The sequence below is a fragment of the Xiphophorus hellerii genome, chromosome 16 (assembly GCF_003331165.1).
Source record: "Xiphophorus hellerii strain 12219 chromosome 16, Xiphophorus_hellerii-4.1, whole genome shotgun sequence".
NCBI classification, from domain to species: domain Eukaryota; kingdom Metazoa; phylum Chordata; class Actinopteri; order Cyprinodontiformes; family Poeciliidae; genus Xiphophorus; species Xiphophorus hellerii.
This window is the reverse complement of record NC_045687.1, coordinates 26,153,313-26,168,734: the sequence shown is the minus strand read 5'-3', so window position 1 is coordinate 26,168,734 and position 15,422 is coordinate 26,153,313. Positions and strand designations below refer to the sequence as shown.

Below are 15,422 nucleotides of genomic sequence, written 5' to 3'. Positions count from 1 at the left end.
ATATATATATATACTGTATATATATATATACAATGACGTGCAGTCAAGGGAGGCAGGAGTTGCAGAGCCTCATCTTCCTCACCTGTATTTATATATTACAGCTGATTCAGTAATATATAATTAAATATATATAAAATTATATATTTAATTATATATTTAATTTATATAATTAAATAGTATAATTATATATTATTTTCATGGAAAAATAAAATGATAAAATTATTTATATTGCTATTTTCACCCTGTGGTTTGTATTATAAAGTACCCATTTTTCATTTAGCAGCTTAACCAATTCTGATTTTTTTTTTTCTTCAAAATCGCTGAATTTTCGCATTTTCCAATTCAAATGCTCGGAAACGAAGCCGGTGAGGCAGCAGCGAGCTGAGCCTCACCTTGGTATGCGCATCCTCTTGCTAACTGCACTGGCTGCCATTCTATGAGAGCATGCTCCTCCTGTCTGTCCGTCCCCAATAAAATGGTTAAAAAACATTTAATATATGAACTGATTTTACATAATTTAGCTTATTTATATAATGTACAGTGTTTTTTGTCACCAACTGTGTGTGTAACGTGTTTCGTGTGCTGAGGAGCGATCATAAATGACAGAGAACAGATTCCAGGTAAGGCAGGCAGTTCTCTTGCCCCATGGCAGGGGGCGCTCATGATCCCAGACATTGTGACTCCACAACTGCAGAGTAAGAGACAGTGACAGCGAGCTAGTCACTTATAGGCCTGTCATGATAGCAAATTTTGCTGAGCGATTAATTGTCTCAAAAATTATTGCGATAAACGATAATATTGTTTGAAGACCTTTTTACACTGATTTAATGGAAATGACGTAATAATGCATGCAATTTCTTGCCAAAGATAGATACACTTTATTTTTCAAAAGAACACTTAACACTGGAACTGATAAACAAAATAAACAAAACAACCAAAAACAAAAATAAAATGGATTCTCAGTGTCCATTAACAAAAAACACACTTGAAAAAAAAAACTAAACAGCATAAAGCCAAAGTGGAAATAAATACTGCATTCAACCAAAAGACTGCAGATTATGAAGTCTGTATATTATGTTGCCCTTCAGTAATAATTAGATTTAAATAGAGAAGATGGGCACATCGACTACCTGATGCAATAGTTCACACTACATGATTTTTGCTCCTATTTTTCCCCTTACAACAATCTTAGATCGTTGGTCTTTCTAAGATTGTGTGGTGTGTTACGGTAGATCGTCCTCCGATCTAAATCAGGATTTTCCCCGACTGGGAGCTTAACGCAGCCTGTTGAATGTGACAGGTAGCCAATCAGAAAGCGCAGATTCTCCTCCATGTTTTCTGAGGGGAAATTACCTCGGGGAATCCCAAACAGCTGACACGGCGCAACCCGAAGTCCAGCGGACATCGGAGATAATATGTGGAAATAATATTAATGTTGATTCAACATGCAAAGAATATAGAAATGACAAGAGGAGGAGTTGGAGCGAAATTGCTACCGCAGTTGATAAACCCGGTAACTTTTCAGCTGTTCTTCGTTAACGTGACGTAAATAGGTTATAATGATTTTCATTCAGTCAGGACTTTACACTGACACTAGCCACATGCATTGCAGGTAGATTGTAGTAAAGCATTGATTAATGCCTGGTTTTAAAATTAGTTCACTGGACTTGTAGCCATTATTTTGTGCCCATTGTTGGACACCACACGGCAGGAACGAACCCGATCGAACCGTTATACCTAGGATTTCTGTCGGCTAATGTGTGGTCTGTCAGGTTTTGAAAATGGGCCGACAATCGGCCGACAGATCTAAGATGTGTAGTGTGCACTGGGCTTTACACTAAGGAAATGAGGAAGGGAGGATCAGTGGAGAGCACCGGAGTTGAGCCTTTTTTCATTCAGTCTCATTAGCTGAAAGAGAAAAAGGTCGGAAGAGACGATAATGGCGATAATTAAAATGAGGTCGATAGTTTTAATTTACCGTACAATTAATTGCTTTATCGTTTATCGCGACAGGCCTAGTCACTTAGCACAGGTATTAAACTCCAGTCCTTAAGGGCCGGTGCCCTGCAACTTTTAGATGTGCTTCTGCTGCACCACACCTGAATAGAATAATTAGGTCATTAGCAAGGCTCTGCAGAACTTATCTACACAAGAAGGAGGTAATTAAGCCATTTCATTCCAGTGCTTTGTACCTGTGGCACATCTAAAAACTGCAGGACAGTGCCCCTTAAGGACTGGAGTTTGACACCCCTGCCATACAGTAAAGTCAAGTGCAGCGATATATTTATACTTTTCTGCTCTTACCACAGCAATCACGTATTAATAATGATAATGATATGATAATGATAATTTATTTCAGACAGACATATCACCAACAAACATAATAAAGAAGACTTTCATGTTTCTAAGTGTAAATACAATACCTATCAAATTTACATATTTACATACTCAATACATGTAAATACACCACTTATTCGGTGACTGTAAGTCTGAAAGGGAGTATGATGAAGTTTAACTTATACAATCATACCCCTTTTCCATTCATTAATTTATAGCATAAGTAGTCTTTCTATTTCTAGTATCCTTTCCAAAACAATAAAACAATAATAACAACTATAATACATTTTCCTGAACCAAATGATAATATTTGCCTATTTACACACCCACATATATTTACACACACATACACACGCCTGCACCCCATTGCATCCACAGTGCTGTAATTCTCAGCCAAATTCATCACCCCTGTTCATCCTCATACTTTTGAATAGTAACCATTTTAAGTCTTTTCTTAAAAAATCTCATGCTTGGACTTTGCTTCAGCTCTTTAGTGAGTTCATTCCAGATCTTCACTCCAATGACAGAAATGCACATTCTTTTCATTGTTGTTCGAACATATAAAGTTCTGAAGTTGAGGTTTTCTCTATAGTCATATCCCCCCACTCTACCAGTAAATAATTTTTGAATATTTCCTGGTAATAATTTGTTTCTTACTTTATACATAAACTGTGCAGTTTGAAACTCTACCAAATCTGGGAATTTCAGAAAATAAGAATCTATAAATAGATTGTTGGTATGACAATAAAAATCAACCTTGTGAACTATTCGAATGGCTCTTTTCTGTAATGTGCATAATGGTTGAAGGGAAGTTTTGTAAGTGTTACCCCAAACTTCCACACAGTAACTTAAATATGGCAAAATAAGTGAACAATAAAGAATATGAAGGGCAGAGGAGTTTAGAAATTTTCTAGCATTAGAGAAAAATAATCGCAAAATAAACATTAAGTCTAAAACCATACTACTGCAACAGGCTGAATGTTCTGCTCTTTGTATGGGAAATATCTGAGGGTTGTTTTTTTTTGTGGCGTTGTTGTCAGTTGCTATGGCAATGAGTCTGCGTATAGCTACAGAGAGCGAGAAAGAAGTGGTTTTGAGTTGTACTTTAGCAGTTTTTCCCTTTGCTGTGAAGCACAGCACGAAATTAATAATGTCTACATTTCCAAGTTTGATTGAGTTGGAATTATGATGTGTCATTATCACTCTTACATATTTGTGCGTCATTAGTTGTTTTGCATTTAACGGTCTTAGCCTTCTGTTATGTGTGTGTGTAAACTGATACTCTGATACCATGTTGAGGATTTGTGTACTTCAGTACAGCACATCTCCACACATTGAGGCTGTGTAAAAGTGGTAATTCTTTTAACAGGTTAGTATCAAACAAAACAAGTTGAGGGTCCCTCAGACACAGCAGAGGAAGAATAAATCAGATCGGGGGGGCAGTGGAAAGTTGTGATGCAATTAGTTGGCATGGAATCAATTATCTTTGAGGTGAGGATTGTGAATTGCAAACAACATACTCCAATACAGCAGTGAGAGCAAGCCAAGAGGAACAGAAGTGCACCAACCTGCACAATGCTACTTATGACCATCGGCAGCATGTTGAGAGGAAAGCGCAGAATATTGAAAAGTGCCAGCGACACAAAGGCCTTCTGAGCATCGAGGATGTTCTGATCGTCAATCAGCACATACACGGCAAAAGTGGACAGGGCAACCTGTAGAGCAGCAGAAAACACTCAATCATTTTAATGTTTTTATCGGCAGAGAAGAAGTGGAATGATTAACAACATTCTCTCAGAGCAGGACTCACCAGAAAGGGAGCACAGACCCAGGTGAAGGTGGAAATGGCGCCCAGGTAAGCCGTCTTCCTCAGCACACGCAGCTCACTCTCCCGGATTTCTGACACCTTTTCTTTGAAGGCCAGCTCCCATGCATAGAGCTTTAGCACCTTTATGCCATTCAGCATCTCATTCATCAGCTTAATGCGACTGTCCTTGCTTTTCATCTGAGCCACCTATTCAACACATGATTACAGCAAAAGATGAGCTTAACCATGCCATGTATTTATTGATGTCATGTATTTATTGTAAAGAGTCATTAGGATACAGACAACCAGAGGTGAGGAGTTGTGAGATGGTATACCTGGTAGGTTTTAGTTTTCATGGCAATCACGGCATTAATCGGAACCATCAGAACCATCACAGCTACTCCTGCTAGGACAGATGGACCCAAGTTCTGGACAAATAAACAGATAAAATGAGAATTTGCCCTCAAGAAAACAGACAGAAAAGCATCAGCAATCAATAATTTAAATAGCAGCTTTACATTCTCGGTAATTTTACCTGCCAGAGAAAATAGAGGGCTAGCACCACTTGCAGAGGGGCAGACCAAACCATATTGATGTATGTGACCAGGTCCATGAAGCGCTGAGCATCCACAGACATCAGATTGACAATTTCTCCCACAGTTGATGTGCGCCGTGCTCCGTTGCTTATGACCAAGGCCTGAAAGAGCAAATCCACTAAGTGATATGTCCCTGTGGAGATTAAAGTATAGTGCTTAGCACTATATGTATGGACATGAAGGACAAGGAATGTATACACAACAAAAAAAGCACTTGAAAGCATTGGATTCTCTAAACTGAACCTATATTAAAGCATACAGGATTTCAAAAAAATAGCCAACACCCCCCACTGAAGAAGAAAAGAACATCATTATTCTGTATGTGGCTGGATTATTTGAGAAACTAAGTTAGATATTTTGTAGAAATAATATTCTGGTGCATTTTAAACCCACCAACATTCCCAAAAATTGGTTCATCCCAAGGACTGAGCATCCAAACAAAGCAAAACAGTGCGGTACAGTGCCTTGCAAAAGTATTCGGCCACCTTGAACTTTTTAACCTTTTGTCGCTTTTCAGGCTTCAAACATTAAGATCTAAAATTTTTATTATTTTGTGAAGAACCCACAAGTGGGACACAATTGTGAGGTGGAACAAAATTTATTGTATATTTTAAACTTTTTTAACAAATAAAAAACTGCAAAGAAACAAGAAACCATGTTGCTTGAGGTCCAGCCAAAGTTTCCACAGTCATTGATGGTTTAGGTGCCATGTCATCTGCTGGTGATGATCCACTGTGTTTTCTGAGGTCTGAGGTCAAAGCAGCCATCTACCAGGAAGTACTTCCTGCTTCCTGCTGCTGACCAACTTTATGGAGATGTAGATTTAATATTCCAATAGGACTTGGCACCTGCACACAGTGCCAAAGCACCAGTACCTGGTTTAAAGACCATGGAATCTCTGCTCTTAATTGGCCAGCAAACTCGCCTGACCTCAACTCCATAGAAATTCTATGGGCTATTGTGAAGAGGAAGACGTGATACACCAGACCCAACAATTCAGAATAGCTGAAGGTCACCATCAGGACAACCTGGGCTCTCATAACACCTGAACAATGAAACAGACTGGTCTACTCCATGTCACACCACATTGCTGCAGTAATCGGAGCAAAAGGAGCACCAACTAAGTACTGAGTGCTGAACATGCTCATACTTTCATGTTCACACTTTTCAGTTGGCCAACATTTCTAAAAATCCTTTTTTTGTATTGGTCTTAAGTAATATTCCAATTGTCTGAAATACTGCATTTGGGGTTTTCATTAGTTGTGAGTTTTATAATCATCAACATAAAAAGAAATAAACATTTGGAATATATCAGTCTGTGTGTAATGAATGAACATAATATACAAGTTTCACTTTTTGACTGGAATTGCTGATTTAAAACAACTTTTTCATAATAAAAAATTTTTTTGACCAGCACCTATACTCTTCCCACTCAGGCCAAGATGCTGAGAATGCGGTCTCACTTGATGCTGAGAGCGCTTTTTTTTTTTTTTCAAATTTTTTTCTCCGAAGAGTTTTTGCGGCGCTAGTGGCTCGTATTTTTTCGCCAGTAGGCAGACAGGAAGGAGGGTGAGGAGAGGGGGGAAGACATGCGGCAAAGGTCGTCGGGACCGGGAGTCGAACCCGCGATGTCCGCGTCGAGGACTAAGGCCTCCAAACGTGGGGCGTGCTAACCCCCTGCGCCACCACAGCACGCCCCCTGAGAGCGTATTTGATTGGGTAGAGTGGGAATATCTATTTGCTGATTTAAAACACTTTCTCTCTTGAAACAAATGTAACCAGACATGGAAAAACGCATAAGATATCAATAATTTAGCATTATCAAAAGGTAGTTCTTTTCTCTTCACCTGCAGGCTGAAGTAACGTACTTGGGAATTAAAATTATTAGGGGTGCATGATAAATATCGGCCTAACAATAAATTATGACATCATTCTTATCGGTCTGATATGACTTATCGGTCACGGCACCTATAACACTTTTGGTGCCATGGGTGTTTTTTTAATCAATCACTCCCACTCCTGCATGAGACCTGTGTGAAGCTCAAGTGGCAGGAGTATACTGGAGAAAACAACTCTCTGACTGTAAACAAATCATGTTAAAATTCCCTCATGTCAGAAAACCACTCAGTCATAATTAAATAATAGCTAAAAAATAATATACCAATTTCAGCAGTGCGCTACACTCAAACAACAGAAACATAAACAAAAAAGGTCACAAATGACCCACAAACTGGGAACTTTCAACGCCATGTGAATGCAGCCCAGCTTGTCAGTAAACAAAAACCATAAACGCTGTAGTTTGGAACTTCTTTAAAGTTTTGGAAGAGGTTAATATGCTGGCTTTGTTTAACAAATGTTGAAAGAAAGTTCCACGAGAAGCAAAAACAGCATGACCTTTAACACGTCAAATTTGATCAGTCACCGTAAACATAACCATTGCTTTGACAGAGTATTCAAAGCGTTTGAGGACACCCGCAGTGCTAAAGATGGTAGCAACACGGCAGCCATCGGGACTGAAATCCATCGATGAAGTTTTGAAAAAACAAAAATTTCCCAGAGGGGATACAAGGGCTAAAGCCATTAAAGATCTCATAATGAAATGTCGGCATTTCACAACCAGCTGTCTGCCCTCGTTGAAGACAGGGGGCTGTTTTTGGCTCATTAGCCACTACATATGTTGGTCTGTCACATAACATTCAATGAAATGCATTGAGGTTTGTGGCAAGACAAAATGTGGAAACAGTGGAAATTCAAGCGGTACCTCAAGTATTCATCCACACTTAAAGTAAACTCAATTTCAGCCTTTTTCTGGACTTCTTTTCCCATGAATTTATTATACAGAAAATATTCTACAATGTTTTTGAAGCACAGTGCTGCTGTTGCCAGTACCTTCCTGTAGACAGCTCCGATGATAGCAGTCCGCAGACGCATGCCTGAGACAAAGCAGACATGAAAGTACCTCTGAAGAATCAGCGACTGCACACAGGTGCATATGAAGAGCAAAGCAGTGTAAAAATAGCCCTGCCAGGAGAGGGCGCTGGTGTCATTCACAAAGTGTATAAGCAGTCTGGTGGAATCAAGAAAAAAGACATAACATAATGGCTACATGAATAAAGGCATTGTTAGTTACATGAACAGTAATTTTTCAGTATTGTTCTAAAGGACTTTTACTATGAACAACCATGGATTCAGTTGCGAACTTTCTTCATCTTACTTGTTGCAGTTTTCTAGCCAATTACCAATCTTTAAAAAGCCTGACCTGTTGATTCCGATTTTGACCAATATCAATTTCTTTGCCTGAAATGTTGCTAAATATAGCAAGAAAGTTGCTGAGTTGGCAACCACTATTGTTAACTGCTGTCATGTCTGCATGTCTTATTCAGGCATTGGCTCAACAAACTCTTTCTACTTAGCAACGGCTACATATGCGGCACATTTTGGAAATTGTAGTCAGTGATTTTACAGAAGGCATATGGATTCAACACTTTCAAATGACAAACTCAACTTCTGATGAGCTTTGCAATGCCTTAAGACCTCTAGTGGAGCCAGCTGTGCATTGTCCACGAAGGCCAGTGCCTCCAAACAAGCATTTGCTGCAGCATGGCTTTTGTGGTGCAACAAAAAGTGTATTTATTATATGCATTATATAAATAAAAAAAATTGATGTATTATTTTTTGTAATTCTAATTTGGTCAATTATATCAGTGGAAACCCAAAATGTAGTCCTGACATCTTTATTTCTGTCTGCCTCTTGTTCTGATATACCTTACAAAGTAATGGAAGGTTTTAGAATCGCCTTGTCCAACCAACTCAAAAGATAACATTTTATAACTCCATCTATAAGCTTGATATAGAAACACTAGCCCACGCAACTAATACTTTAAGTGTGATTAGAAAAACTATCATGCATGCCATTAATCATTAACCAAGCAATGCTACAAATAGAATTTCATTGTATAAAACTGTAAATATCAAGTCAAAAACTTGATATTTAATCTACTCACCTAAGGATCTCGGGACCAACAAACATGAGAATGTCTTGGATTATTTTATAGAGACAAGAGATGAGGAAGTAGGGTCCAAAGGTCAAGCACAATGCCCAAAGCAACGAAGGCTCTTTTGTTTTCCTGGGAGACGTTAGGAGCAAGATTTCAGACTCTTCCACAGGTTGGCCCTCTCTGTTCTCACCATGTAGAGCCCGTTTAGGGGAGTATACCATTTGTTGCTCGGTTCTGCTGAAAACAGAATGGATGGGCATTTTATCATGCACTACCTTGCAAAAATATTCACACTGCTTAAATTTTAGTTATATTTGTATCACAAAAAAAAATGTCAATGTCAATTATTAGGATTTTAAAAGACAGAACAATTCCAAGTAGTGCATAATTGTTAATTGTGGAAGGAAAATGATACATGGTTTTCAAAACATTATTAAAGATAAAAATTGGAAGAGTGTTGTGTTCAACTACAAAGTCAGTAATTTGTAAAATCATCATTCATCTACAGGTCTTTTGAGGTATGTCTGTACTAGCTTTAAACATCTCCAGACTGCTTTTGCCCCAAATCTTTTTTGAACCTGGGTGAACCACTATAACACATTAATCTGCTTTGATTTAAACAATTCCACTGTATGCATAGGGTCATTGTCCTGCTGGAATGTGAACTAATTAATTAAGGAAAATTATATGTCTTAGGTTTACTGAAAGACATTGAATACATCATGTAGAAGGTGCTGAATTCATAAAAAATGTATTACTAATTTAGTCCTGCTAAACAAAGTTGAACCTCACTGTTTATCTTGCTGACCTCTTGACTTTTTGGCACTCTGAGTTCCAGCGATGCACCAGCTGTGGTACCACTCTGTGGGAGCAGTCATCAGGGTTTAAAGACCAAAGATCTTTCTCTTCCAGGGGGCGTCTATATCCAACCATCATCATCCTGGGAGAGAAAATAACTCCAAAGATGAACACAATTGATCTAAAGGTATAAATTCTTCATCCTTCTTTATCCTACATTATACAAGTCTCCAGAAATATAGTGAATATAATTTCTTGCTCAGTTCCGATTTACTGAATAATTTATCTAGTTTTAGTGTACTTCAGTAATCACTTGAACACATTTCAGTCCTCTGACCATTTATTTTAGTCCAGGGTTTCCCCCGTGTATATTATAGGCCTGGCGGGCGCCATGCTTTAAGTGTCCTCCTCGCCAAGCGTTGTTTGTTAATTATTAAATAAGCCAGACTGCAAGAGTCTCTTCTGCAGTGAGCATTTCACTGTTAGGGCAGAATTATTCCTGAAAGAAAGATGGGTTTGTATCTTTATAGTTTTTAGTAGTTCATTGAACAGGGAGCGCCACGCAATCAGGCGCGCTGTCTTGGCTTGATCTGTGAAGTTCACCTCGGCGCGGATCGCTCATATAGGCTCACCTATATGGACACTTATATCGAAAATCCAAAATCTATTCCTTTCTATTTTTTACTTGTAGGAAAATCTCAAGGTACGTACAGTGCATATAACCATACAGCTGTAGGCACTACTGCCCTCTGATAGTAAGCAGTCACCCTTGCGTCTGCGCATAATTCTGAACTTTAACCCTAGAAAAGATTACTACGTTTTATACATAAAGCAATTTATTTTAAACATTTTTATAATTTATTTTTATTTAAATTCTACATATAAACAAATGTTATTACTTTAATTATTTAATTACATATTTGTTTTGGCAGTGCTCCCTGATGACAATTGCTATTTTCAGAACTTGCTATTCGGGCGACTGACAATGTACCTTAGGCGACCAGGTGCCGCAGGGTACCATGTTGGTGACTCCTGGTCGTGGTGGTTGGACCACCAAGATAACCAACAAGTTAGCACTACATTCACAGTACTTTTCTGTGCTTTCTGTGTGCTTACCCTGTAATCCACCAGAAAGTTATCCTGGAGAGGAAAGAAGCGCCAGGCTCAGGACAGGGATTCTGTGGGAGGAAACCTTACACTTTACAACTAGAAAGTATGTGATGATTGTTTGGACTTGGATTCAGGATGCCAGACTTTGGTAATATTTTTGATTAGCTATCAATTTGCAATAATTGCCTAAATGTTTTTAAATGACACAATAATGTTATTGCAAACTCTCTTTAATATTTTAAATCTGTAGATTTTCTAACATGATGTACCATGTCAGAAGGTAAAGTTATAACAAAGAGTTTCAGGGATCAGAACATTCAGGAAAATTCTAGGATTTTTCCCCCCTGTTGCCAGTTCTCGGAAAGAAGGAGAAGAAACAGCAGCCACCAAACTTTGATAACCTTCAAGCTCTAAGACAACACTTCATAGTTGGTTAAGATTTTGTTCAGAAGTTAGTATCTAGCATGTGAGAGAGATCTACATAAGTTGGGAAGAAAATGATCAACAATGAAAACATTGATCTTTAGAAAAATATGATTTATTTGGTAACAAAACATTTAAACTTCTGAGAAGTTCTTAAAGTTTTTTTCATTAAACCATAGAAACGAGTGAAAAGTCAAATTAATGAAGCCACAAAACCACATGTGGGTCACAGCCAGAGAAAGCTTTGGTTGTCTCTGTAAACCAAATATAAAGTGGTAACTGTTGCATAATTTAACTGTGAAATAGCAGTGTGGGTTAGTGTTTACAGCATTCCTTAGTCTGTATGTGATTGTCTCACCAATTCCTTGATAGCCTGGGAGAAAAGCGGTGGTTGGTCAGTCAGGCAGGAGAGAATCAGAGCGACCAGAAGAAAAGCATAGTAGATGTAGAAGGTGGTGTACTTCCATATGCACACAGTCTCTGGCTAAAAGAGAAAAAGAAAGAAAGCATAACTGTGGTACACTCAGGGGTGCCGTATAGAGGGGGAAAAGTTATGACAATTCTAAGTGCCCCTGACCGATAGGGGGTCCTCCATAATTTATTTATTTATTTTTTGTTCATAGAAATAAAAATAAAAAATTGGGACTCTGTCAATTACAAAATTAATCATATTGTATTTTCAAAGATTGTTTTTAGGAGTAAAAAATTAATGTTCCCAGTCCCAGACCAAAAAACACACATCCATATTTGCCCTGAACCCCCCCAGGATCTGCATGAAATGGTTCGTTCCTGCTTAGAGCGCTTGGCGGTGACGGTGTTCAGCAACAGTCAGTAGAAGACACAAACGACTGTGGCAGTTACTATGCTACTAAGAAAAATTATAAAGTAAAAAATAAAAAAAAGAGAGAGAGAAAAAGGCAAGAGTGTCAATTTATAACACAGTTTTTATTCAAGAGAGGTGAGTAGATTGTGTGAGATTATCAACCATTTAGCATAGTTAGCTTAGCTACAGACTACTGTTTGCCTCCATTTCACTAGCATTTAATGAAATAAGGCAAAAAATTTCCACGACATTCATATATTTAAGGTGTCCCTTGTATCTTTTACCACTTAACAACAGATGAGTCAGTCAGCAGCAACTCTAGCAAATGACCCTCCTGACCTGTAGTCTCCTACGTTAAATTAAAGCTAAAGTATGTAACTTTTATAAAAATATATATATATTTTTCACATATTTGTTAAAACTGTCATTATGTTGTGACAGTATGGTATGAGAGATAATCTGTGAAAATCTATTTCCTCTGATTTCTCAAAGTGCTAGAAACAACCAGTCAGTGGCAGGAGAGTTTTAGTGCTGTCAATCACAATCTCATGTGGCTGCTCATCCTTCCTCCCAATCGCTCTGTGCTATGCTGCAGCTAGCATAGCCTGTTGTAAATGCTTAGTCTAGTCTACCAGTGACAGCAGATAAACATTTTTCCTGTAATAATAAGTTGTTAGCACATTTAGCAGTGAGTGAATGAAGTTGATTGACAGTACTAAGACCCTCCTCCTGATTCTGATTGGTTGTTTTGTCCGGAATGTTGCATTACTTTAGCTAGCAATAGTAATTCAGGGACGAGGTGGAGGAGATTGATTGTTTTCACAGATTATCTGTCTCATAACAAAATGTCACGACATGGTGACAGCTTTAACAAATATGGAGAAAACATTTTTTATTAAAGTTATGTACTGCAGCTTGAATAAAATGCAACTACATAGCATTTTTTGAGAAGTCTGGATTTCTTCATGTATATTTTGCATGTTGTCTATGACTGTTGCTGGTGGGGAAAGACATTTCAGTAATCTAAAACTACTTGAAAAAATTTAAGCAACTTACTTGCATACTGTATGCGGACTGTTGGATGTAAAATTCATGAGCAGTAAATATTGTGCCAGTTATCAGTTTTGGACCAAAGAAAGCAAAGCAGTTGCAAACGTTTAAAATTGTGACGCTTTTGATGGGTCAGATAGGCTCAAAAAATTGTAACAGCAGCTGTGCTGGGGGGGCTCAATTTAATTTTTTGCCATGGGGCCCAAGATTCCTGGCAGCGCCCCTGGGTACACTAACTGCAATTTCTTAACTGTATAAATAAAATCAATAAACATATCCTTGAACAATTCATTTTCTGGTAGAAAATGTAAAGAATCTTTTAAACTGACCTCATTCCGCGCCTGGAGAATCTTTGACCTAAAGGAGACCGTGGCACACAGCAGAGCTAACAGCCAGAAGATCAGCAGAACTCCACAGGACTGCACCCCTTTTAATCGTTCATATTGAATTATGAAGGTGGCCAGCAGCTGGATCACAGACAAATTAAAGCACATTTACATGAATTAATTTCAGCAAACTCATCACAGTCATGCAGAATTCTATAACCATCTAATCACTGACAAAATATCTGAGCACCTCTTAGAGTAAAGGTTGGGTAGCACTTTATTTGACGGGGTGTGCATAAGGCTGACATGACACTGTCATAAAGATGACATAAGCTCTGTCATGAACATGAAAGAGTCTTTATGAATGTCTATGACTGTTGTCATGAAGTGTAATTCGGTAAATAATGACATTTTTAATGCAAAGTTGCTCTAAAAGTTGCATTGAAAGTCCATTAAAAGTGACAACTTTGCATCAAAGTGTCATAAAAAAAACACAAGGCAAAGTTGGTCATTTCAATGGCCTTATAATGCAACTTTTAAAGCAACTTTGAATTAAAAGTGTCATTATTTACCAAATGACACTTCCTCACATCAGTCAGACATCCATAAAGACTCCTTCATGTTCATAACAGGTGTTATGTCATGTTTATGACGCTGTTATTTTAGTCTTATGCACACTCAGTCAAATAAAGTGTTACCAAATGTTTTTATGAAATTTGAACAAACATATAGCAATCCCTTCTAAATAAAAAATACAGAACAAAAACAAGAATCTTTTAATTATAAATACCACAAAATATTTTTTCTGCTCCACAGGGAGATGATGGATAAAGGTCAAATAATCTCTCACCATTGTGAGGCCAAGTAAAGTAGGACTGACGAGGTGGACGGGTGCAGTGGAGTTGCTGCTGTGATTCCTTTCCCAGAAAGAATAGAACACATCTGACCAGCAGACGACCCACAATAGAAAACCTACCACCTGGAAAAAGGAACAATTCTGGACTTCAGAAAAAGCAAAATCTAAAATTGGGGAAATTAAATCACACAGCTAATATTAATATTGCACATTAATATTAATAGTTTCCCTGAATATTAAATAGTCACTATGGAAAGCAACAAAACTAATTTTTCATTCTAAGGACCAAAAGCTGAGAGAAGTAACCCCCTTAAGGTTTTACATATCAGGACATGATGAAAATAATTTAGCCTCTAGAAAATTCTGACCTCATGTATTATAAGAATACTAATTTCACAACGGTATTGTTTTCCCTCCATATATAAAGCCAAATTGCAACTCCCTCCCATTACTGCTTCTACTGAATTTTATCATAAACAAGTAATGGTAGTAGTGGTAATAATTAAAACATGCTTAACTGATCGACTGTGTCAATCCAAACATGCTGTCTAAGAGCATATGGTCTGAATTAGGACACCATCAATATAGCACCAATTTCTTCTACTATTCAACAGAGTGAAACAATTGGAAAACATTTAAGACTCATGCCAATCTTCCCAGAAGTGGACCAAAAGCATAGCAGAAAAATATTTAAGAACAATTGAACCTTTTGTTCAATTGTTTTTCAATTGAGAATCGACATCTACTTGTTATTTCATTATTAATTTTTGCGTGAGATTCAAAAAATACAATGCATCAATTTTTTGGTATTTTGGGTACTCAACTGATTTTGAGATTTGTTTTTGTAACGTCTTGTGCGATACTCTTTTCTACTGAGAAGATCTATCCCCCCATGTCAGATGCACCCACTGCAGCCAACGAGGTGCAGTGACAGAAATCTTTTTCAACTTTTGACATGTTTAGTTTAACTTGTGGTTATCAATCACCCACCATGCTGATTGAATTTAAGGAGTACTAATTTTTAAGGGTGAACTGACTGCAATTTTCTGACCGATTGTCGATCTTTAAAGAGAGGGTGTTTTCCACAGTTGGAGACACCTTAAGAAAGACCCTTCCTGAACAGTCAGACATGCAAATTTGTCTATTTGATTGCAGAAACAGCTGCCCTGGAGCACACTAAAAATTGTTGAGGCTGCCATGCACTGGGCCCTCTAACCACCACTGGTGGGGAAGGTGGGTGAAGAGTCTTGCCTAAGGACATAATAACAGTGGTGGACGGAGCAGGAATCAAATCGGAT

General features: G+C 37.9%; 1 protein-coding gene across 6 annotated transcripts in view; it reads right to left on the bottom strand.

Moving 5' to 3' along the window:
* Window positions 1–15,422, bottom strand: part of abcc1 (ATP binding cassette subfamily C member 1 (ABCC1 blood group)) — a 117,777-nt gene that overhangs the window by 83,343 nt on the left and 19,012 nt on the right. For 3 of the 6 annotated variants that reach the window (XM_032588503.1, XM_032588504.1, XM_032588501.1), the window contains 11 exons: window positions 14,119–14,247; window positions 13,272–13,409; window positions 11,428–11,553; window positions 10,653–10,714; window positions 9,547–9,678; window positions 8,745–8,975; window positions 7,630–7,807; window positions 4,680–4,841; window positions 4,480–4,572; window positions 4,148–4,351; window positions 3,906–4,052 (listed from right to left, as the gene is read on the bottom strand). In XM_032588503.1, the coding sequence (XP_032444394.1) occupies window positions 3,906–4,052; window positions 4,148–4,351; window positions 4,480–4,572; window positions 4,680–4,841; window positions 7,630–7,807; window positions 8,745–8,975; window positions 9,547–9,678; window positions 10,653–10,714; window positions 11,428–11,553; window positions 13,272–13,409; window positions 14,119–14,247 (1,602 nt within the window). Of the gene's footprint in view, window positions 1–3,905; window positions 4,053–4,147; window positions 4,352–4,479; window positions 4,573–4,679; window positions 4,842–7,629; window positions 7,808–8,744; window positions 8,976–9,530; window positions 9,679–10,652; window positions 10,715–11,427; window positions 11,554–13,271; window positions 13,410–14,118; window positions 14,248–15,422 lie in introns of those variants that run through there. The other 3 variants (XM_032588506.1, XM_032588502.1, XM_032588505.1) reach the window with 2 other exon arrangements.